Source organism: Hylobates moloch, unplaced genomic scaffold (assembly GCF_009828535.3).
Source record: "Hylobates moloch isolate HMO894 unplaced genomic scaffold, HMol_V3 SCAFFOLD_12, whole genome shotgun sequence".
In the NCBI taxonomy this organism is placed as follows: domain Eukaryota; kingdom Metazoa; phylum Chordata; class Mammalia; order Primates; family Hylobatidae; genus Hylobates; species Hylobates moloch.
This window is the reverse complement of record NW_026652287.1, coordinates 49,595,956-49,621,307: the sequence shown is the minus strand read 5'-3', so window position 1 is coordinate 49,621,307 and position 25,352 is coordinate 49,595,956. Positions and strand designations below refer to the sequence as shown.

The 25,352-nt window shown below is 49.9% G+C and overlaps 1 protein-coding gene across 1 annotated transcript; it reads left to right on the top strand.

The window, feature by feature from the left end:
* The first annotated feature begins 230 nt into the window (after positions 1–230).
* SLC35E1 (solute carrier family 35 member E1) lies at positions 231–21,806 on the top strand. Its single transcript, XM_032170045.2, has 6 exons — positions 231–710; positions 1,073–1,143; positions 4,503–4,640; positions 6,020–6,145; positions 17,441–17,686; positions 18,912–21,806. Exons 1-6 carry the CDS (start codon positions 290–292, stop codon positions 19,140–19,142), a joined length of 1,233 nt encoding a protein of 410 aa, XP_032025936.1. The 5' UTR covers positions 231–289; the 3' UTR covers positions 19,143–21,806.
* Positions 21,807–25,352: the final 3,546 nt, after the last annotated feature.

Genomic DNA, 25,352 nt, shown 5'->3' with positions numbered 1-25,352 from the left:
CTGGCTCCCGGTCACTGGGACGGCCCACGTCTCAGGTGGCACAGCTTGGATCCAGGTCTGCGTCCCCTTCTTCCGCTTCCGGCCTCGGCTCCGCCGGAAGCGCATCTACAGTGGACTGGGCCTGCACTTGAGACGTGGTGGCTGGCGCGTCGGCCGGCGCGGGGGTATGACGCGCAGAGGCAGCGACCAATGGGAAACGGCGTAGACCGGAGCCCCGCCCCCGCCCAGCCCCGCCCCCGCCCGGCGTCGGGCCGTCGGACGGGCTGGAAGGGGCGGCCGTTCGGGCAGGATGGCGGCGGCTGCGGTGGGCGCGGGCCCTGGCGCGGGGGGCCCGGGCGCAGTGAGCAGCAGTGGCGGCGCGCGCGAGGGCGCGCGGGTGGCGGCGCTGTGCCTGCTGTGGTACGCGCTGAGCGCGGGCGGCAACGTGGTCAACAAGGTGATCCTGAGCGCCTTCCCGTTCCCGGTGACCGTGTCGCTGTGCCACATCCTGGCTCTTTGCGCTGGGCTCCCGCCGCTGCTGCGCGCCTGGCGCGTGCCCCCCGCGCCGCCCGTCTCGGGCCCCGGACCCAGTCCGCATCCGTCGTCCGGCCCGCTGCTGCCGCCGCGCTTCTACCCGCGCTACGTGCTGCCGCTCGCCTTCGGCAAGTACTTCGCGTCCGTGTCAGCGCACGTCAGCATCTGGAAGGTGCCCGTGTCCTATGCACACACCGGTAGGTTCCGCGCCCGGCCTCGGGGGCGGCCGCCGGGCCCGCCGCTTCGGGTTTGGGCGCATGGATAGGAGTGCGCCGCCCGGGGCGCGTCCCGCCGGACTGAGAAGTCAGCAGAGGAGCTGCCAAGGGTTTTGGTAGGGGAGGGACACGCATGGGGTTCTCAGGGAGAAGAGGGGCTGAGAAGAGAGCTGAGAGGTAAGCAGGACAGACCACAACAGCCATGGTAGGAGGAAGCGCTACCGAAAGAGAAGGGGTGAAGTGGTGTGAGGGCCTGCCAAGCCCTCCCATCCTGCCGTGGAGGTGGAACAGGTTGGGCCCTGGAACTCAGGCAGCCCCCTGAGTGCCCTTCCCTCTCTTTGCAGTCAAGGCCACCATGCCCATCTGGGTGGTCCTCCTGTCCCGGATCATTATGAAGGAGAAGCAGAGCACCAAGGTAACCCCGGGCAGGGACTCTGGGCAGATGGGAGCTCCAGGGGGTTCCTCCCTGTTGCCAACTGGTGACGTGGTCAGGATCCTGGTCTGCAGGCTGCCTGGCTTCCTGTCAAATAGGGAAGTCAGTGTAGAGGTCTCCAGTGGCCTTTTACTACTCAAGTTCTAGAATCACCTTGTGAGCAATGGTGTGTGGAGTATGTGTCCCTCTGTGATCTCTGCTGTGTGGTCTTAGGAACACTGTTGTCCCTTTCAGATCCAATTTTCCTCCCCGTTGTGATTCCCTACCTGGGTTTGCTGGTAGGTGATGGGTTGGTCACATCTTGGCCATACACCCCATGTGTGGCCTTTCCAGTGGGACTAGGGATGGATGGATCAGAACGCTGTTAGATAGGTTTTCACTTTTTTTATTATTATTATTATTTTTGAGACGGAGTTTTACTCTGTTGCCCAGCCTGGAGTCCAGTGACACAATCTCAGCTCGCTGCAACCTCCGCCTCCCAGGTTCAAGCAATTCTCCTGCCTCAGCCTCTCGAGTAGCTGGGACTACAGATGTGCACCACCACACCTGGCTAATTTTTTTGTATTTTTAATAGAGACAGGGTTTCACCATGTTGCCAGGCTGGTCTCAAACTCCTGACCTCAAGTGATCCGTCCGCGTCAGCCTCCCAAAGTGTTGAGATTACAGGCGTCAGCCACTGCACTTGGCTAGGTTTTCACTTCTTTACAAGAGAGATCTGTCAGGGGACCTCTGGGATCAGAAGCCAGACATGATCAAAGGAGTTCGATCTTGGCAAAATCCAGCAAAGTCTTAGAAATTAAAACAGCCAGAAGTTGTGATGGTCTGGGAATGGAAGCGAAAGTGGCACACAGGACTCAGGGCTGCATAAGGAGGATGCTTTGGGCACAGTCCAAATTCTGTTCAAGATGCCAAGCCAGGGTATTTCCTGGTTTGGGGCAAGAATAGCCATGGCTTTAGCCAGAGACAGCTTTATCCCGTATCCTTAAGTGGAAGTTGGGCGCCTGTTGTCCCAGCTGGAATCCATTTCATGCTGATGCTGGACACCGTGCCTCTTTTCCAAGTGGTTGGTTTCTGGCATGTTGTATTTTATGTAACTCAGAGAGGCAGTGCCCTGGATCGGCTTATAGAAATTGGGCCACCTATGGCTGATTATTTTTTATTCCCGCCTGTCTTTGTCCCAGCAAGACCTGTGTGTGCTCTGTAGCCCTGCTCCCCCAAGGTGAAGTCAGGCTGTGACTTGGCTCCTGAGAAGTCAGAGTTGTCCCGGAGGTGTTTAGCTGCATCACCAGATATCATCGTGTTTATCAGGTTTCCCTGTTGTACGGGACATTGTACCCAGCTTGGGCAAGGAGCCGGAACTTCACACAGTGAGGAAAGACTGGGAATTGGCCCGGTTAGGCAGCCAGACTAATTATAATGACATCATAACTTCTAGGAACCTGCCCTGCAAGGCAGATAAGGCCGGTAGTCATCATTCCTGATCTCAGGTTTTCCTGAGATGTACTGAGAGGGGAGAATCATGTGCCTGAGGGCCACAGCCCGGTATTGGGGAAGCTGGAATTCAGGTCCATAGCCCTCAGTCTGCCCTCCCTGTGGCATGACCACTCCCTCCTAAAATCTCCACCTCTCTACCTCTCCTTAAGAGTGTTTGTTTGTTTGTTTGTTTTTCTGAGACAGAGTCTCACTCTGTTGCCCAGGTTGGAGTGCCCTGGTGCAATCTCAGCTTACTGCAAGCTCCGCCTCCTGGGTTCAAGCGACTCTTGCCTCAGCCTCCGGAGTAGCCGGGATTGCAGGCACGTTCCATCACTCCTGGCTAATTTTTGTATTTTCAGTAGAGACAGGGTTTCACCATGTTGGCCAGGCTGGTCTCGAACTCCTGACTTCAAGTGATCTGCCCTCCTCAGCCTCCCAAAGTGAAGACTGTTCTTTGTAGGACAGGATTGAGCCGAGAGTCAGAAGAGCTGGACATGGCGGGAATGGATCCTGGTGGATCCTGGAAGTTGGGAGTTGTTTAGCCCCACATGCCAGACCTTCTAGAAGGCTCTCTGTCACTATGTTTGGTACTCGTTCATTCAGCTAGTGGCTGTTGAGTGCCTCTGTGTGCTAGGCACCAGGATAAAGCAGCAAACAAGGACCTGCTCTAAGGTTGTACACTAACGGGACCGGATGATGTAACAGACAGAGTGGGTGGAGAGGCCGGGCACGGTGGCCCGTGCCTGTAATCCCAGCACTTTGGGAGGCCAAGGTGGGCAGATCACGAGGTCAAGAGATCAAGACCATCCTGGCCAACATGGCAAAACCCCATCTCTACTAAAAATACAAAAATTAGTTGGGCGTGGTGGTAGGCACCTGTAGTCCCAAGCTACTCGGAAAGCTGAGGCAGGAGAATCGGTTGAACCTGGGAGGCAGAGGTTGCAGTGAGCCAAGATCATGCCACTGCATTCCATCCTGGTGACAGAGAGAGACTCCGTCTCAAAAAAGAGTGAGTGGAGAGCTCTCTGCTGGGGAAGCCCAGGCAGTGGCCCTGGGAACACAGCACAGGAGCCTCCCAAGGTGGAGGTGGGTTGGAGAAAGCTCTCCTTGTGAAGGCAGGAGGTCACTGGCAGGAGAAGGCATCAGTGGAGTGTCCCAGCCAGGAGTAACCACACTGGAAGAGCCTGAAGTAAGAGGGAATGGGGGCTGGGCGCGGTGGCTCACACCTGTAATCCCAGTACTTTGGGAGGCCGAGGTGGATGGATGACATGGGTCAGGAGTTCAAGACTAGCCTGGCTAACATGGCAAAATCCTGTCTCTACTAAAAGTACAAAAAAAAATTGGCCGGGCATGGTGGCACATGCCTGTAATCCCAGCTACTGGAGAGTCTGAGGCAGGAGAATCACTTGAACCCGGGAAGCGGAGGTTGCAGTGAGCCACGATTGTGCCACTACACTCCAGCCTGGGCAACAGAGCGAGACTTGGTCTCAAAAAAACTATTTTTTAAAAAGAGGGAACAGGGGAGCCTTATAGAGGATCAGAGCTTCAAACCCTGGTGCATCAGTGGCAGCTGAGTAGATCTGTGGAGTTAGGACCAGCCCTGGGCTGTGGCCCTGAGCAGAGGCTCTTAATGGGGGTGATAGTATGGGGATGGGGCTACCCACAAATAAGCCCTGCCCCTGGCGCTCTGATAACCACCTGCCCCCAGCCACCCCCCGGAGCATCACTGGCACAGCAAACACCATTTTCAAAGTGTTCGGTTGTATCCCTTTGCTGAGGGAGGAGAGGGGCTCTTCCCTGGGCATCTGTGGCATGCGGCCCAGCTCTAGTCTGGCCTCTGAGCCCTTCTTGATGACCTCTTCCTGCAGGTATACTTGTCACTCATCCCCATCATCAGCGGTGTCCTGCTGGCCACCGTCACCGAGTTGTCTTTTGATATGTGGGGACTCGTCAGCGCCCTTGCCGCCACGCTGTGCTTCTCGCTTCAGAACATTTTCTCCAAAAAGGTATTTGGTCACCATGAGCAGACCTGCATGGGGTTTCAGGGGTGTGTGGGCAGCAAGCTGGTGGCATTGGGAAAACAGGCAGAGTAGAAATGTCTTTGCTATTGGAGCAGAAAAATCTTGATTGCCATTCTGCTGATTTTCTGTTTGTCATTTTGCTTTTTAAATTGTTTGTTTTTCTGGCCAGGCACAGTGGCTCATGCCTATAATCGCAGCACTTTGGGAGGCCAAGGCCGGCGGTTCACTTGAGGCCAGGAGTTCAACACCAGCCTGACCAATATGGCAAAACCCCATCTCTACTAAAAACACAAAAATTAGCCAGGCACGCATCTGTAATCCCAGCTACTCCAGTCACTGAGGCACAAGAATTGCTTGAACCCTGGAAGCGGGGGTTGCAGTGAGCTGAGATTGCACCACTGCACTCCAACTTGGGCAAGAGTGAGTCTCCATCTCAAAAAAAAAAAAAAGTTTTTCTATTATAAAGTTAATGTGCTCAATAAGAAAAAAATAAAGAAAAGCTCTTTTATTGAGACCAAGGGTCACTGTCGCCCAGGCTGGAGTGCAGTGGCACGATCATAGCTTACTGCAGTCTCAGTCTTCGAGGCTCAAGTGATCGTCACACCTCAGCCTCGCAAAGCACTGGGATTACAGGCATTAGCCACGAGGCCTAGCTAAAAACTTCAATTTAAAACAAGATTTTAAAACTTGTTGAAGCCTAGTGCAGTGGCTCACATTTATAATCCCAGCACTTTGGGAGGCCAAGGCAGGAGGATCACTTGAGCCTAGGAATTTGAGACCAGCCTAGGCAATAGGAATAGAGTGAGACCCCGTCTCAAAAAAAAAAAAAAATTATTGCTCTTAACTCCTGTGGTAATCACACACTTTTCAGGTACCACGGTTAATGCAGTTTCTCTATTGGAAATACCAGTTATTTCTAACTTTTCATTGTAATGTAGAAACAATCATGTGTGTGATGTTTTCCTGTCTCAGTTGTTTCATTATGATAGGCTTACAGTTCTCAGGTTAGAGGGTATGAAACGTTTATCACTCTTAATATAGTTTGTCTGGTCATATTTTAGAAAGGTTATACCAATTTAGCCTCAAACCAGTGGAATTTCAGAGTGCCTACTTCACTTCATCCTCACCAGCACTGAGTGTTACTGTTTTATTTTTGTTTTCTTTTCTCAGTCGTTTATGCGTGGAGCATGGTGCTTGTTTCAGGCCTGTGCTGTGTATGTCCTCACAAATGCACTTGCAGGTTTGGTGTTCAAGCTCAGATGTCGGGGTTAATGTCCAGTCACTGTGTTTGAGGCCTGAGTCACTGGAGCCCTTTTTGCCACATACGGTTTTAATCACCCTCTGAAGAGGCTTTCCCTTTCCAGGTCTTGCGAGATTCACGGATCCACCATCTCCGGCTGCTCAACATCCTGGGCTGCCACGCCGTCTTCTTTATGATCCCCACCTGGGTTCTGGTGGACCTCTCGGCTTTCCTGGTCAGCAGCGACTTGGTGAGTTGGACCGCACCAAGAACACGTCGTTTTCTTGGCTAGTTCCAGAATAGGTGCTTTGTTGAGGAGCTGTAGCTACATGTTAACATTGGGGTGTTTTTTGGGCACCTGACAGCCAGCGCTTTCAGCAGTCAGCCCTCCGTAATGACTCACGGTGACGGTGCACGCCATCGAGGAAGTGGGTTTCCTGTGCCTTTCCTTCTCTGGTGTGCTTGATCCCAGGTGCTGATAGCTGCTGTGTATGCGCCAGTAGCGTCAAGGAAGAGAAGGTGACTCTTTCACGTCCTGACAGTATAGTCCAGATCTCACATTGACTTTTTATTTTTACTCGTTTTTTATTTTAAATGTTTATTTTTTAGAGACAGAACCTCACTCTGTTGCCAGGGCTGGAGTGCAGTGGCACAATCATGGCTCACTGCAGCCTTGACCTCAATCCGGGGCTAAAGCGATCCTCCCACAGCCTCCCGAGTAACTGGGACTGCAGGCGAGTACCACTATGGCTGGCTAATTTTTTTTGTTTTTTTGTTTTGTTTTGTTTTGTTTTTTTACTGTTTTTTGGAGAGACAGGGTCTCGCTATGTTGCCCAGGCTGGTCCTGAACTCCTGGCCTTAAAAGATCTGCCTTGGCCTCCCAAAGTGCTGGGATTACAGATGTGAGCCACTGTGCCTTGCCAGCCCTGGAACTTTGAAAACTATGCGCTGACCAAAAAAAAAAATAATAAAAAAAGGCCGGGCACAGTGGCTCATGCCTGTAATCCCAGCACTTTGGGAGGCCAAGGCGGGCAGATCACGAGGTCAGGAGTTTGAGGCCAGCCTGGCCAATATGGTGACACCCCGTCTCTCCCAAAAATATAAAAATTAGCCAGGCATGGTGGCTCGTACCTGTAGTCCCAGCTACTCGGGAGGCTGAGGCAGAAGAATCGCTTGAACCCGGGATGTGGCGGTTGCAGTGAGCCGAGATGGTGCCACTGCACTCCAGCTTGGGTGACAGAGCGAGACTCCGTCTCAAAAAAAAAAAAAGAGAAAAACGTGCACTGCCTGGATGCAGTGGCTCACGCCTATAATCCCAGCACTTTGGGAGGCCAAGGTATGTGAATCATTTGAGGTCAGGAGTTCGAGACCAGCCTGACCAATATGGTGAAACCCTGTCTCTACTACAAATACAAAATCAGCCAGGCGTGGTGGTGCATGTCTGTAATCCCAGCCACTTGAGAGGCTGAGGTGGGAGAATCGCTTGAACCCAGGAGGCAGAGGTTGCAGTGAGCTGAGATCGCACCACTGCACTCCAGCCTGGGCAACAAGAGTGAAGCTCCGTCTCAAAAAAAAAAAAAAAAAAAAAAAGAAAGAAGGAAAACTGTGTGCAGCTCAGTTCCTCCCTGGTCTCTATTTCCATTTACTCCACATCGAATCTTTCTGCCACCTGCAGGGTCTGCCTTCGGAGAATGTGTTATAAATGAATGCAAGTGCCTGCGGTGAGGAGGAGGCCAGTGCAATTCTTCCAGACTCGAGTTAGAAAGGAAAAGTAAATATTTATTGAGGTCTTAATGTGGTCTAGCTGGATTTGTGACATTTCTTATCTTTAATCCTTGGCTCCACCTGCTGAAGTAGTGGATATTACCTCTATTTTCCCAATCAGTAAACCATGGCTCACTTTTCTAACTTTCCTTTCACATTGATAAGCTGTAATTCTTCTATGAAGAACTTTGCATCTTCCAGGACTAGTTTGTTACCTTGAAGTATGGTACGAGAAAGGCAGTTTAATGCTTAACTGTTCCTTTTGATGACTAATTTTCAGGATAGAGAGTTGGAGCTTACTCCAAATGCTGACCAGAGTTGAGGGTTTGTTTGGGGGTAGGGAAGGGGTTCTCTTTTTTTCTCCAGCATCATTGTGAACTTTTATGTGTTTGTCAGTTGCATGAATTATTCGTTTTCCTAGTCAAATTGTCCTGTCTTGGCCAGGCGCAGTGGGATTACTCGAGCCTGTAATCCCAGCACTTTGGGAGGCCGAGGTGGGCAGATCACTTGAGGTCAGGAGTTCAAGACCAGCCTGGCCAACATGGTGAAACCCCATCTCTACAGAATATACAAAAATTTGCCAGGCATGGTGGCGCACGCCTGTAATCCCAGCTACTCAGGAGGCTGAGGCAGGAGAATCGCTTGAACCTGGGAGGCAGAGGTTGCGGTGAGCCGAGATCGCACCACTGCACTCCAGCCTGGGCGACAGAGCGAGACTCCATCTTAAAAAAAAAGAAGAAAAAGAAAAAACAATTGTCCTGTCTTAGCCATTGGAGCCCTTCTGATTGGCTCCCTGCCCTTATAGCACTGTGGGTCAGCGTTTCACCCAGCGGGATGCCCGCCTTCACCTTGTGTACTTTCCATCCCAGAGCTGCAGTCAGCCCCTCCTTCAGGACTCCAGGTGCCGTTAGTGGGGAGCAGTGTTTAGAGACACAATCCAGGTGCCGTGGGTGCTTTTAGCTGCTGGGTCGTCATTGTTGTTAGGCCTTTACTGTGAAAAAATTAGGAAGTACACACTTGGGGCAGCAGCAAAGAGTTCCTAGCAATGAGTGTCACTTTCAGTTGAACAGTCCAGATCTTTGCTGTTTTGAATTTCGTATTTGGATTTCATTACTGGTATGCTTGGTTCCGCTCCTCATTTCTTAGTTGCTTATTCTACCCCAGTTATTCACTGATGTTATTCTACTGTACACTCACTCATATAATCGCTTCAGAGTGAGCATTCCCACAGCACAATTGCAACTAGAGTGCTGAGAGAAGGTTAGTATTTCTTTGCAGGCTGGGTGCAGTGGCTCACACTTGGAATCCCAGCACTTTGGGAGACCGAGGTGGGTGGATCCCTTGAGGCCAGGAGTTCGAAACCAGCCTGGCCAACATGGAGAAACCCCATCTCTAGAAAAAATATAAAAATTAGCTGGTGTGGTGGCATACGCTTATAATCCTAGCTACTAGGTATGCGGAGGTTGCAGTGAGCCGAGATCACGACACTGCACTCCAACCTGGGTGACACAGCAAGACTGTGTCTCATAAAAATAAAAAAAAAGAAGTCTGGCTATGATTCCTCTACCCTCCAACCTGTCCCCTCCCCAACCATGGATAACATTTCTTAGGCTCCTAGTTCACCCGTTCCATATTTTTGCAAATATAAGCAAATTTGCATATGTAATCACCCTCTGTCCTTCTTACACACAGAGTAGCTTTTTATATTTTTATTTTATTTTATTTTATGTTATTTTATTTTATGTTATGTTATTTTATGTTATTATTTTGTTATTTTATGTTATGTTATTTTATGTTATTTTATTTTATTTTATTTATTTTATTTTATTTTATGTTATTCTATGTTATTTTTTGAGATGGAGTTTCGCTCTGTCTCCTAGGCTAGAATGCAGTGGCATGTTCTCGGCTCACTGCAACCTCCGCCTCCCGGATTCAAGCAATTCTCCTGCCTCATCCTCCCGAGTAGCTGAGACTACAGACACCCACCACCGCGCCCAGCTAATTTTTTGTGTGTTTTTAGTAGAGACGGGGTTTCACCATGTTGGCCAGGCTAGTCTCAAACTCCTGACGTTAGATGATCCACCCACTTCGGCCTCCCAAAGTGCTAGAATTATAGGCGTGATCGACCACACCCAGCCCAAAAAGTAGCTTTTTAAATATACAGGTCAGGCACAGTGCCTCACACCTGTAATCCCAGTATTTTGGAAGGCAGAGACAGGCAGACTGCTTTAGCCTTAGGAGTTTGAGACCAGCCTGGTCAACATGGCGAAACCCCATCTCTACGTAAAACAAAACCAAAAATTAACCCGGCATGGTAGCACATGCCTGTAGTCCCAGCTACTTGGGAGCCTGAGGTGGGAAGATCACTTGAGCCTGGGAAGGTCAAAGCTGCAGTGAGCCATGCTTGAGCCACTGCACCCCAGCCAGCATGACAGAGCAAGACCCTGTCTCAAAAGTAAATATAAATATACAGTCATCCTTCCATATCTGTGGATTCTACACTAGTGGATTCAACCAACTGCGAATTGAAAATGTATGGTAGAAAAACAAACAAAGTATTACAATAAAGAATAAGACATTTTAAAATAATACAGTATAACAATTATTTGTATAGCATTTTTATTGTATTAGGGATTATAAGTAATCTAGCAATGATTTCAAGTATATGGGAGGATATGCATGGATTACATGCAAATACTAAACCATTTTATAAAAGAGACTTGAACATCTGTAGATTTTGGCATCCGCAGGGGTCCCTAGAACCAGTCCTCTGTGGATACTGAAGGGGAGCTGAACTATTCTGCACCTTGTTCATTTCATCTCATCGTCCTGGAGAGCTCTTCATAACGACATAGAAGGCCTTTCTCATTTCTTGTACAGCTGTGTAATAGTGTCAGTGGGTCTCCTGTCAGTTCCTCTGCTATTCTGTGTTACAGCTCATTAGAGTATGTGTGTGTCCACACATGGACAGGAACATGTAGGCTTTTGCTGTGGTCTTTTGTCTTTGCTTTTCTTGCACTTAGGACATTTTGTGTTGTTATTGTTGTTCTAGTCATTATCTTTTTTGTTGTTGTTGTAATACCTTAAGTAACCTTTTTTTTTTTTTAGTTGAGGCTATGTATGTTATGTTTGGTGGTGTTTTGTTTGTTTGGTTTTTTTTTTTCGTAGAGACTGTCTCCCACTGTTGCCTAGGTTGGTCTTGAACTCCTGGCCTTAAGCCATCCTCCCGCCTTGGCCTCCCAAAGTGCTGGGATTACAGCTGTGAGCCACCACACTTGGCCCATATGTTTTTTAACATGAGCATGACTTTGTATATTTAATAGCAGCCCTAGGCACACACCGTATTCACTAATGTTGCAGTCTGAAGATGGGGTTCCCACATGTCTGGGTTCCCCCTCTTTGTCTTGTGTCTGCCACATAGACTACACAGACAGCAAGTTAGTTAGCACCATCGCAGTCGTGTTCTCCAGAACAGGCGGGAAGAGGATGAGATGGGAGAGTGTCAGCTGGTGTCTGCTGCTCTCCAGTCTACCAAGAATCAAAGGCTGGAGCGGGCAGTTCCCAGAGACTCCTGGCCCAGTTGCCAAGTGGCTTGGCAAAAGACAGGCGGGGATTCCTAGACTCTGGAGCAGGTGGCCTGGTTTCAAAACTTGGACAGAATGCACGAAACAGCTACTTGAGAACTGAGAAGTAAATGGTAGCAGGCAGATGGCTGGGGGAAAGACCAGAACTCAGAGTGTCTTGGAGCCAGCGGTGAGTTTGTCATTCTTCTTCCTTCTGCGTCTTCAGCCTGGACATGAGGCAGCTCAGAAGGTAGATGCGGGCACTGAATGAGAACAGAGATGTTCTCTGCTTGGAGTCTAGAGAATGGGAAAGGAGACTCCTAACCCTCAGAGAGAATGGAGGAAATCCCCGGTTAGGCTTGCTTTTTCTTTTCCTTTCTTTTTTTTTTTTTTGAGATGGAGTCTTGATCTGTTGCCCAGGCTGGAGTGCAGTGGCGTGATCTCAGCTCACTGCAACCTCTGCCTCCAGAGTTCAAGAGATTGTCCTGCCCCAGCCTCCCGTATAGCTGGGATTACAGGCATGTTCCATCACGCCCAGCTAATTTTTATGTATTTTTTTTTTTTTTTAGTAGAGATGGGTTTCACCATGTTGGCCAGCCTGGTCTTGAACCCCCGACCTCAGGTGATCTGCCCGCCTCGATCTCCCAAAGAGATAGGATTACAGGCGTGAGCCACCACACCTAGATGCCTCTTAGGCTTTTTCTCTTTTTTGTTGTTTTTTGTTGTTGTTTGGTTGGTTTTTTTTTTTTGAGATGGAGTCTCGCTCTGTCACCCAGACTGGAGTGCAGTGGCATGATCTTAGCTTACTGTAACCTCCGCCTCCCAGGTTCAAGCGATTCTCCCACCTCAGCTTCCTGAGTAGCTGGAATTGTAGGCGCGCACCACCACTCCCGGCTAATTTTTGTGTTTTTAGTAGAGACGGGGTTTCACCATGTTGGCCAGGCTGGTCTTGAACTCCTGACCTCAGATATCTCCCTGCCTCAGCCTCCCAAAGTGCTGGGATTACAGGCGCCAGCCGGCACGCCCAGCTGTCTGTTAGGTTTTTTTCTATTTTCTTTTTTGCCTTCATCTCTTGCTTCCCAGGCCCCTGACAATCCTATGTTGGTGGCAGCAGCAGCAGGTTCCACAGCCACCTAAAACCCAGAGAGAGGGGATTCTTCCTCTGCAGTTTGAGGAAATATAGTCCTCGGAGGATGGGATGAGCCCTTCTGCAGCTTGTTCTCTCTCTGTACTGTCACTGCTTGACCCTCAAATGGGGGTGTAGTCACAGGAAGTGAACAGCAGAGTGCGGTGATTAAACCTCAGCTTTCTGACTGGAGGGCCATGAAAGGGAGGGACTAGGAAACTGGAAAGTACTCAAGAGATTGTGTGGAGGGAGGAGCTGAGGACAGCGACCTCATAAAGTCGCCCATGGAATCCCAGGCTCGAACCTGAGCATCACACATATGAGGATCAGATCTTAAACAGCATACCAAAGACTGAGAACAGAACTGTGGGAGAGACCACCACTCAGCTTTCAGACTGACCACGGGCAGCTCAGACTCAGGACAGAGCCAAATACCACTGGAAAGGCTTTGAAAACATAACTGACATTGGAACCACAACCCACAGAAGGCTAGTCAAGCCTGCAGCCTGAACCCAGCATCATCAATTGCCTGCTAAAACAAAACATCAACATTCTTCATAGGATTTAACTAAGACCCAGACTTTTATAATATGCTAAATGCCCGGGATGCCAGCCCAAATTACATAGTTTACGAAGAACCAGGAAATTCCAGATGGTTGGGAAAAGACAACCAACAAGGGCCAACAGTGCAATGACATGGATGTTGGGATTATCAGACAAAGACTTTAAAGCAGTGATTACCATCGTGCTCCAAGGAGCAAAGTAAAGACTCTGGAAACAAATGTGAACAGATAGAAGATAGAGTGAAGAACCAAATGGAAATCTTTTAAATTCCTTTGAGACAGGGTCTCATTCTGTGCTCAGGCTGGAGTGCAGTGGTGCAGTCACAGCTCACTGCCGCCTCAACCTTTCTGGGCTCATTGATACTCCCACCTCAACCTCTTGAGTAGCTGGGACTACAGGTTCACACCAGCATACCTGGTTAACTGTGTGTGTGTGTGTGTGTGTGTGTGTGTGTGTGTGTGTGTGTGTGTATGTATTTTTTGTAGAAAGAAGGTTTTGCCATATTGCCCGGTCTGGTCTCAAACTTCTGGGCTTAAGCGATCCACCCGCCTCAGCCTCCCAAAGTGCTGGGACTATAGGCATGAGCCACCAAACTTGGCTAGAAATTTTCTTTTTTTCCCCTTAGACAGAGTCTTGCTCTGTCACCCAGGCTGGAGTGCAATGGCGTGATCTCGGCTCACTGCAACCTCTGCCTCCCAGGCTCAAGTGATTATCCTACCTCAGCCTCCCGAGCAACTGGGATTACAGGCGCCCGCCACCACCCCTGGCTAATTTTTATATTTTTAGTAGAGATGGGGTTTCACCATGTTGGCCAGGCTGGAGGCCAGGAATTTTTAAATGGAAGACAGTAAATTAAAAACTCATGGGATTGGCTGGGCGTGGTGGCTCATGCCTGTAATCCCAGCACTTTGGGAGGCCAAGGCAGGTGGATCACGAGGTCAGGAGTTCAAGACCAGCCTGACCAACATGGAGAAACCCCATATCTACTAAAAATACAAAAATTAGCTGGGCGTGGTGGCACGTGCCTGTAATCCCAGCTACTCAGGAGGCTGAGGCAGGAGAACTGCTTGAACGTGGGAGGTGGGGGTTAGAGGGCGCAAAGATCCGCCCTCCCCCCCCCCCCCGGCACAATGGCGGGAGGCCCCCTCTTCAAAAAAAAAAAAAAAAAAACTCAAGGGATGGACTCAAAAGGGCAATGGAGGTAACAGAGGAAGGAGCTAATAACTTGAAGATAAATCAGTCTACATTATCCAGTTTCAACAACAGAGAGAAATTAGATCAGAAGACAATGGACAGATGGCCGGGGGCAGTGGCTCATGCATGTAATCCAATCCCAGCACTTTGGAAGGCCGAGCCAGGCGGATCACTTGAGGTCAGAAATTCGAGACCAGCCTGCCCAATATAGTGAAACTCCTTCTCTACTAAAAATACAAAAATTAGCCAGGTGTGGTGGGGCACACCTGTAGTCCCAGCTACTCGGGAGGCTGAGGCAGGAGAATTGCTTGAACCCGGGAGGCAGAGGTTGCAGTGAGCTGAGATTGTGCCACTGCACTCCAGCCTGGGTGACAGAGTGAGACTCCGTCTCAAGAAAAAATAGGCCGGGCACGGTGGCTCCCACCTGTAGTCCCAGCACTTTGGGAGGCCGAGGTGGGTGGATTACCTGAGGTCAGGAGTTCAAGACCAGCCTGGCCAACATGGTGAAACCCCATCTCTACTAAAAATACAAAAATTAGCTGGGCACAGTGGTGGTTGCCTGTAACCCCAGCTACTTGGGAGGCTGAGGCAGGAGAATCGTTTGAACCCGGGAGGCAGAGGTTGCAGTGAGCTGAGATCGCACCATCGCACTCCAGCCAGGGTGACAAGAGCAAAACTCCATCTCTAAAAAAAAAAAACTTCACCATCCTGGCTAACACGATGAAACCCCGTCTCTACTAAAAATACAAAAATTAGCTGAGCATGGTGGCGGGCGCCTGTAGTCCCCGCTACGTGCGCTGGAGGCTGAGGGAGGAGAATGACGCAAACCCGGGAGGCGGAGCTTGCTGTAAGCAGAGATCCCGCCACTGCACTGCAGCCTCGGTGACAGAGCGAGACTCCGTCTCAAAACAAAACAAAACAAAAAACTTCAGTACGTGGAATGTTACACACAGTGGAGCATTACTCAGCAATGAAAAGGTACCAACTCTTGTTCCTCACAACCTGGATGAATGGCAGAGTTGCTACACTGAGTGAAAGCAGCCTGTCTCTGAAGGTTCCGAGCCATGTGATTCCTGTTCCATGACAGTCTCCCAAGGAAGGACACACGGATCATGACAGAAAATATGGATGGTTGCCAGGTTTAGGAGGAGGGGGTTAGGACAAAAGAGAAGCCCCCCAGGTGTGTCCTAATGTCCGATAGTCGTGTTGGTTCCATGAATTGATGCATTTGTTAAAATGCCTGGAATTGGCCGGGCGCAGTGCTCATGCCTATAATCCCAGCACTTTGGGAGGCTGAGGTGGGTGGATCACCAGGTCAGGTGATCGAGACCATCCTGGCTACATGGTGAAACCCCATCTCTACTAAAAATACAAAAAATTAGCCGGGCACGGTGGCGGGCGCCTGTAGTCCCGGCTACTTGGGAGGCTGAGGCAGGAGAATGGCGTGAACCTGGGAGGCGGAGCTTGCGGTGAGCAGAGATCGCACCACTGCACTCCAGCCTGGGCGACAGAGCAAAACTCTCTCAAAAAAAAAAAAATGCCTGGAATTGTGCACTGTGCGAACAAATCAGTCCGTTTTATTATGTATCTTTTTTTGTTTTAAGCCAGATTGGTTGGGTTCCTTTCCCGGAAGATAGATATCTATGCAAGCGGGAAGAAAATAGCATGGAAGTCCTAACCCATCACCTTAGGGAGCGACCCCTGGGAGAACAGGCTGGCCCAACATGAAGGCATCCTGGTGGGCTCGTATATATTACAGGGGCTATTCCTCCAGTGAGGTTTCCCGCAGAAGCTGCAGGGTGTATGGCACAGGTAAATGGATTTGCATTTGGAAGTTCAAGTCTTGAGTTGGTTGACATTGAGCTGGTCGCCTAAGCATGTCTTCCTTGCATTTGAGAGGACCGTGTGATCCTTCTCTCTTGGAGTGCAGTGGAGATGGAGTCAGGTGGACATCCTGCAGCTCGAGCAGGGCCGCCAATCACAGTTGCCCTGGGCTGAGCCAACTCTGTCCTCCTGTGGCCAAGGTCAGCGTGGCCTGGAAATTGGCCTACGGGGCGGTGCCTACCTGGTTCTCACCTGTCTGCCTGTCCTGGGACCAGCCTAGGCTCTTTGGGGGATTCCATGGCCCTGATGTCTGCTAGTTGTGATTTCTTGATTTCTGGATCCCTTAATCAGAATGGCCTCATTCTGGTCAGGGTCAGATGGTAAAGTTTTGTGGGGTTTTTTTTGAAACAGTGTCTTACACTGTTGCCCAGGCTGGAGTGCTATGGCGCCATTGTAGCTCACTGCAGCCTTGAACTCCTGGGCTCAAGCGATCCTCCCACCTCAGCCTCCCAGGTAGCTGGGACCACAGGTGTGCACCACCATGCCTGGCTAATTTTTTTTTTTTTGTAGAGACAGGGTCTCACTGTGTTGCCCAGGCTGCCCTCGAATGATTTTTCTTCCTTAGCCTCCCAGATTTCTGGGATTACAGACATGAGCCACCACGCCCAACCTAAACTGGTTTTTTTGTTTGTTTTTTTGAGACGGAGTTTTCTTCTTGTTGTCCAAGCTGGAGTGCAATGGTGCAATCTCAGCTCACTGCAACCTCCACCTCCCAGGTTCAAGAGATTCTCCTGCCTCAGCTGGGATTACAGGCATGCGCCACCACACCACACCTGACTAATTTTGTGTTTTTAGTAGAGACACAGTTTTACCATGTTGGTCAGGCTGGTCTTGAACTCCTGACCTCAGGTGATCTAGCTGCATCGGCCTCCCAAAGTGCTGGGATTACAGGCGTGAGCCACTGCACCTGGCCTCAGCTGTTGATGGTAACATCACCTCTTGTGTTTGTTTGGCTTGAGATTGTTGTAAAGCACTTCAAAAGCCATGATTCTGTTTCATCCTCGCAGCAATAGGTTCAGACCCGTGGCTTTCATATTACCAGATACTTCGCAGGCTCAGAGCCACCTTCCCAGGACCTCCAACCCTGTAGAATGCATTGTGTCCAACAAGCAGACCGCTGCTTTGCCAAACCCAGAGTTCCTGGCTGTTCACTGCCGGGGAAGGCCTTGGCTTACGTCTTGCTTGGTGCCCTTTGGGGACCTGGTTTCACCTGTTTCCTTGGCAGGAGACGGCGGGTGATTCCCGTGCTGTGTGGTGTCGTGAGGTTCTGAGGTCATGGACGTAAAGCACCTAGTGTCTGTTGGTGACACACCTGGGCTGGCTGCCTGTGGACCATGACGCTCCAGACAAGCCCCTCCGCATCCCTTCCCCTAACCCTGCCAGGTGGATACAGGGAGGCAGGGTCACCGCCGCCCACTGAAGTGCTGTCTTTACCTTCCGGTCTCTGCAGACCTACGTCTACCAGTGGCCCTGGACGCTCCTGCTCCTGGCTGTCAGCGGCTTCTGTAACTTTGCCCAGAATGTTATCGCCTTCAGCATCCTCAACCTCGTTAGCCCCTTGAGCTACTCAGTCGCCAATGCCACCAAGAGAATCATGGTCATCACGGTGTCCCTGATCATGCTGCGCAACCCAGTCACCAGCACCAACGTCCTGGGCATGATGACCGCCATCCTGGGGGTCTTCCTCTATAACAAGGTGAGAGTGGGGGAGGCTGGGCAGGGAAGGAAGCCGGCCCCCCAACACCCAGGAAGTCAGAAAAGGAAAGGCCTCCTGAGCGCTCGAGGCTAGGGCTGTACATCGAAGCTTTGCCACTGACTGGTTTATGATCTTGGCGCAGCCCCATCCCAACTCTGGCTTCCTTTTTCCTGCATAGGCAACCTCAGGTCCTCAAATCATTCCGGCTGTGTCTCAGCTGGGGTTTTCCCTCCCTCCTCTCAAAGGCTCTGTTTAGTGCGGTGTAAGCACATAGGATGGCCAACAGGGAGGGCTTGCCTTCCTTTCCTTTTTTTTTTTTTTTTTTTTTTCGAGACGGAGTCTCGCTCTGTCACCCAGGCTGGATTGCAGTGGCACTCCATCCCAGCTTACTGCAACCTCTGCCTCCCGGGTTCAAGCGATTCTCCTGCCTCAGCCTCCCGAGCAGCTGGGACTATAGGCGCCTACCACAGCAGCTAATTTTTGTATTTTTAGTAGAGATGGGGTTTCACCATGTTGGCCAGGCCAGCCTCCAACTCCTGACCTCAGGTGATCCACCTGCCTCGGCCTCCCAAAGTGTTGGGATTACAGGCATGAGCCACCACACCTGGCCTCTTCATTTGTTTCTTAACACGTGTAGATATGGGGTCTCTCTATTTTGCCCAGTCTGGTCTCCAACTCCTAGCCTCAAGTGGTCCTCCCGCCTGGGCCTCCCAAAGCACTTGGATTACAGGCATAAGCCACTGCACCTGGCCAAGAACTTGTCTTCTGAGTCTGTCCGTGCACTGTGGTCTGGTCCATTCATGTCTGCTTTCCTTGCTCAAGCCCTATGACTTATGCCAGCCCCAGAGGTTAACTGACTTTTTTTTGAGACAGCATCTTGCTCTGTCTCCCAGGCTGGAGTGCAGTGGTATGATCCCAGCTCACTGCAACCTCCGCCTCCTGGATTCAAGCGATTCTTGTGCCTCAGAACTCCTGAGTAGCTGGGACTACAGCATGCGCCACCACTCCCGGTTAATTTTTTGTATTTTTAGTAGAGACGGGGTTTTGCCATGTTGCCCAGGCTGGTCTCAAACTCCTGAGCTCAGGTGATCCTCCCGCCTCAACCTCCCAAAGTGCTGAGATTACAGGTGTGAGCCACCGAAGCCAGCCAGTTGATTGACTTTGAATTATGAGCTCTTCCTTATGCCCCGGCATGTCCTGTCTCATTGCTCTCTTTCTGGCACAGACCAAGTACGATGCAAACCAGCAAGCCAGGAAGCACCTCCTCCCGGTCACCTCAGCGGACCTGAGCAGCAAGGAACGTCACCGGACCCCACTGGAGAAGCCCCACAACGGCCTCCTCTTCCCCCAGCACGGGGACTATCAGTACGGCCGCAACAATATCTTAACAGACCACTTCCAGTACAGCCGGCAGAGCTACCCAAACTCGTACAGTTTGAACCGCTATGATGTGTAGAGTCCAGAGGACAGGACCAGACTGTTCTGTAACTCCTTCCCTGGCCCCCACAGCAGTATCAGAAACTTCTGACAATCAGTGAATGTACAACCCAGCCGAGGGGATGGTGCATAACTCTCCTTCAGAAGCCCTGGGGTTCCTGGCCCCCCGTGAGCCGCAGGAGGATGTATTGCCTGCAGTGCAGACGGCTGTGAGCTCTGGGCAAACCTAAACAGAGACCGGTGTCTCATGCTCTTTCTTCCTGGAGTCTGTCATCTGAGGGCCATGTCCCTGCGGAGATCTTGGCCACGTTGTACCTTTCCATGTGGAATTATTCCCCAAGCAGTGTAGCTCAGAGCACTTGTGTCTGCATTCCAGATAACATTCAGGACCCTGTGTGAAAAGCTGGGGTCACTGTGGCTGTAGACCATGAGCTGGCAGTGGGGGTGTCCAGGGCGGTACTTGAGAACGTCAGACTGGCTACTTTAATTCCCTGGCGCAGATACGCATGGGACCAACAGGGTCACCAAGCAGACAGGGAGCCCGTGAGAATCCATTCAAAACATCCCCAGCCACAGAGATGGATCCAGTTTCCTGGTCATCCCCTTAGCAGTTCACAAGTTCCTGGAAAATGTTCCAAAGCAAAAAGCGATTGCAATTAGCATCCAGTTCCTGCAGCCTGGTGCTCTGCCCTGCACGTCAGGGTTGGCATCCACCCAGATCCAGATGGAAGGGAAACTGCTCTCTTCTTTGCCTCCTCTTCCCTCACCAGAGCAGGGCGCTTCTCTTGGGGTGGTGAGAAGGATCTTCGAGAAATCGTGTTCAGTATTTTAAGCTCTATTTCTGTGGCACGTGTCTTTTGAGAGGCGTCGTCACCTCTTCTGTGATGACTTGGTAGGTTGTTTGGTAGAGAGATCTTGATTTTCGGAGGATCTTGCATTTTTCTAGGGAATATTTTGTAGTTTGTGTGTGTTTTTGCCTTGGTCCCCACTATGGGATGCATTAGGACTGGCCTATGCATCAAAAATCTTTTTGTTTCTAAACATTTAAAAACAAAAGTTCCCCGGCCAGGCACGGTGGCTCACACCTGTAATCCCAGCAGTTTGGGAGGCCAAGATGGGCGGATCACGAGGTCAGGAGTTCGAGACCAGCCTGGCCAACATCGTGAAACCCCACCTCTACTAAAAATACAGAAATTAGTCAGGCGTGGTGTCGCGCGCCTGTAGTCCCAGCTACTCAGGCTGCTGAGGCAGGCGAATCGCTCGAACCCGGGAGGCAGAAGTTGTGGTGAGCCGAGATTGTGCACTCCAGCCTGGGTAACAGAGCGAGACTCCATCTCAAAAAACAAACAAACAAAAAAACCAAGTTCCCACTGGTGATGCCTGTGTGACACATTTGGGTATTTAGTAGGAAATAATGAAGTGTTTTGAAGCTTCGAGAGAAGCTTCAAAATTGTCACAATTGCTGAAAACAGAATTAATCGTGAACATTATCTCAATATTTTGTATAATAAACAAGACCACAGTGTTTTGGTTCCCTGACCTGTTTTTGTGTTTATGTTAGGATCTGAATCATGTTCTGGGTAAGGGGACGAGGAGCAAACACTGCACTAAGATTTGGTTTGCCAAATCAGATTCTTTGGTCGAGTCAGTTTGGGGCCAGGCGTGGTGGCTCACGCCTGTAATCTCAGCACTTTGGGAGGCTGAGGTGGGCGGATCACTAGAGTTTGAGACCACCCTGGCCAACATGGTGAAACCCCATCTCTACTAAAAATACAAAAATTAGCCAGGCATGGTGGCACCTGCCTGTAATCCCAGCTACTTGGGAGGCTGAGGCAGGAGAATCACTTGAGCCCAGGTGGTGGAGGTTTCAGTGAGCTGAGATCACACCACTGCACTCCAGCCCTGGTGACAGAGTGAGACTCTGTCTAAAAAAAAAAAAAGGGAATCAATTTGGGTCTTGGCAGAAATCAACGTAAGGAATATGACAGGACCCCAGTAGGTAACCTGAGTGCTCAGGTCTGAGCTGTGGTCTCTTTTACGGCTTCATGAAAGGACTGTGCCCTCATGGAGGGGACCACGGCTTGGCTTGTGGGGTCTTAGGTGATGGCTGCCTTCTTTCTTCATCACCACACCCAGCTTCTTGCTGGCACTTAGGGGAAGAGAGCAGGAAATGAGAGGTTTACCTTTTATCTCCCAGCGAACGAGATGTTTCCCTGTTCAGAGAGGAAGTAACATCGCTTATGCTTGACTCGTGTTTTGTTGTTGTTGTTGTTTGTTTTTCTTTCAATTGGAATTCTGTATTTAAGATGTTATGTCAGCTGACACATGGGACACTCCTCAAGAGGTGACCAGCCCCCCACCCTGTTTGGCGGTGAGTTTCCGCACCACCGGCCTCAGAAGTGTCCCTTTTGCTTCGTCTCTTGTTCACTTGGTTTGTAAATACTTTGGTCCCAAGCTGAGACAATTGCTGTGTAAAACGTGAAGAGTCAATCCCAAAGGGTGTTATTTGTCAGAAGAACTTGCCGTGTGCCTTCACCGAAGGCAGTCAAGTCTGCAGTTGGATTTTTCTCACTGGTGAATGACAAGAAACAGGGATAATTTTGCACTGCGGAGATATTACGGGAGTTGTCTATATGATTATAGTACCTGATTCTTTGAATATATCATTGAACTCCAAAATGAATTCAACCTCCATTCAGGCTTCATGAAATCTCTGAAGTTGCTGAAATTTGTATATTATTTTCCTTTTCCAATGCAAGATTTGCTGGTGAGGGGAAATGACTGTCTGGTTTTATTATGGTTTATAAATTAATAAATGGGCTATTTAATTCTGTATATAAATTTACAGCAAGTACGTACACTGGAATGAATGAGGCAATCACGTTACACCAAATCAGCAGATCAAAAGACAAACACACATTTCTGAGACTTGGAGGTCCACATCCCCCGCCCCCCGCCGAGACAGAGTCTTGCTTTGTTGCCCAGGCTGGAGTGCAGTGGCGCAATCTCAGCTCACTACAACCTCCACCCCCGCCCAGGTTCAAGTGATTCTCGTGCCTCAGCCTCCCTAGTAGCTGGCATTACAGGCATGCACCACCACACCTGGCTAATTTTTTGTGTTTTTAGTAGAGACAGAGTTTCACCATGTTGGCCAGGCTGGTCTCAAACTCCTGGCCTCAAATGATCCACCCGCCTTGGCCTCCCAAAGTGCTAGGATGACAGGCATGAGCCACCAGGCCCAGCCTGATTGACAATGGCCTCTTGAAGGCTGGTTTTTCCCAGCCGGACAGTGCCCGCCCGACATGCCCCACTCCCACGCTTTCATCTGCAGGCCTGCCTTCCTCTCAGTCTCCTCACTGCTGGGCTCTGTGGTAGAGAATTTTCTTTACCCATCCAGGGTATGGTCTGGCTGGTAACACTGACTCCAACCCAGCTCCTTCATTTTATAGAAGGAGGCATTTCTGAATCATGTTTGTTCACCATGGCGAGACTCACTGCAGAATTTTTAACCACCTTATTTTAAGTCATTCATTCTAGGAACAGTCAAGCCCCTATCACAAAGGGGACAAGCCAGATCCGTTCAAGTGACGAAGCACTTGCAGTTTCTGAATTTTGCTGTGTATTTGTCCTACGTCACCCAACAGGCCCTTTGCTATAGCTGGGACATTACCAGACCCCAATACCTTAAGGTCTCACAGCCTGAAGGACACAGAACATTAAATTATTAAAAGACCTGAACATCTTACAATTTTTTTTCAATTGTCACCTGTTTTCAAGACTTAAATGCTATAGACTTTTCTGCAGGAATGACGTGTATATTCCTCACTGGCATTTACCAAAAATAAATGATGGTTTCCAGGGAATCAAAATTTGTCCCAATTTGTCAGCGAGGGTCTCTTTTTGAGTGACCCTGTCTTCAGTGTGCCCAGCAACAAAATGTGGAAGGAGGAGAAAGAGCAAGCCAACTTGGTCGTCACGTCTGGATTTACTGCAACCTTTGTTTTTTCTTCTGAGCCAAAAATAAGGACGTGCGATTTGTGAATTGATTAGATGATACAATGAAAATAGGATCACAGCTAAATTAATGATGTGACTTTATTGAACAGAATAACATGGGAAGTCCAGGAACATTGTGGCAGCTGTGCTTATGAAACTTTTTTTTTTTTTTGGTATGTTTCATGTTTTTTGACACAGGATCTCATTCTGTTGCCCAGGCTGGAGTGCAGTGGTGCAATCCCGGCTCTCAGCAGCAACAGCCGCCCAGACTCAAGGGATCCTTCCGCCTCAGCCTCCCAAGTAGCTGGGATACAGGCACGTGCCACCAAACCTGGCTAATTTTTGTATTTTTTGTAAAGATGGAGTTTCACCTTGTTGCCCAGGCTAGTCTCAAACTTTTGGGCTCAAGCAATCTGGCCTGTTATGTTTTTGGTTTAAGAGATAGGATCTCACTTTATTGCCCAAGCTGGACTGCAGTGGCAGAACCATAGCTTACTGCAGCATCAAACCCCTAAACTCCAGTCCCCTGCCTCAGCCTCCCAAGTAGCTGAGACGGGTGCACACTACCACACCCAGCTAATTTGAAAAATATCTTTAGAGATGGGGCTCTATGTTGCCCGGGCTGGTCTGAAACTCCTGGGCTCAAGTGATCCACCTGCCTTGGCCTCCCAAAGTGCTGGGATTACAGGTGTGAGTCACCGCACCCGGCCTGAAGCCATTTTTGAGTATTGACAGCCGAGACTGTGTACCTGCTACATGCCCAGCTCAGTGGTGAGCTTTATTAGCCTTGTTTTTCAGGTGAAAATGAGGCCCAACAGGGTCAAGTCACTCATCTGGGAGTACATAGCTGCTTAAATCGGGCTCCAGAACCCATTTTTCCCCATTACTTAAACCATCCCCAGCAAAGGATTTCTTTCAAACAGAAAGGGTTTGAGTTTCTGCTGAAACTATTGCCCATGTCCTTTTCATTCATAATCTTTTTGTTTAGTGATTTACTAAGCACTGACTGTCAAGCGGCAGGAAAGAGATATGTAAGCCTCCTACCTTCAAAGCATTCAGCCTAAATGACAGGTATGTAACTAAGTAGCACATGGGAGCCACTTAGAAATGCTAAGACCCAGGGGATGGGGGACTGGGGGGAGGCGGCAGGGCTTACACCTGTAATCCTAACATTTTGGGAGGCCAAGGTGGGTGGATCACCTGAGGTCAGGAGTGCGAAACCAGCCTGGCCAACATAGCGAAAGCCTATCTCGACTAAAAATACAAAAACTAGCCAGGCATGATGGCGCGCTCCTGTAATCCCAGCTACTTGGGAGGCTGAGGCCAGAGAATCGCTTGAACGTGGGAGGCAGAGGTTGCAGTGAGCCGAGATCACGCTGCTACACTCCAGCCTGGGCGACAGAGCGAGACCCTGTCTTCAATAAAACCCCACAAAACTTTAGTTACCATCTGACCCTGACCACAATGAGACCATTCCGATTAAGGGGTCCAGAGTCAAGAAATCACAACTAGCAGACGTGGGCCACAGAAACCCCTCAGTGCACCTGGCCCTCCACGTTGCTTCTTAGGTGAGTCCCTTCACAAGGCTCATCTCACTCGGGGTGTCCACTTTACTTGCTGGAGAGTATCTGCAGCAGCCAGTCTACTAGCTTTATACTGCTTTCATCTGACCAGTGGATTCTGATTTGACCCTTTGAAATGAGCTTGGTAGAGGCCCCTCTGAGGCTTATATTTTCCGTCTCAGATACATGGCTTTTTTGTTTCCGTTTTTGTTTTGAGACAGAGTCTCGCTTTGTCGCCCAGGCTAGAGGGCAGTGGTGCAATCTCGGTTTGCTGCAACCTCCCCCTCCCAGGTTCAAGTGATTATCCTGCCTCAGCCTCCTGATTAGCTGGAATTAAAGGCACCTGCCCCCACGCCCAGCTAATTTTTGTATTTTTAGTAGAGACGGGGTTTCACCATGTTGGCCAGGCTGGTCTCGAAATCCTGACTTGAGTGATCCACCTGCCTCAGCCTCCCAAAGTGCTGGGATTACAGGCATGAGCCACCACGCCCAGCAGCATTTTAAACTATCTGAAACAAATGTATGAAAGTAGTGACTGTCGGTGTACTACCTTTCTAGAAGGTAGCTGAGCAATATCAGTATTGAATTTGCACACCCTTTGACTCAACACAAGGTTTATATCTACTAAGACACTTTTTTTTTTTTGAGACAGAGTCACTCTGTTGCCCAGG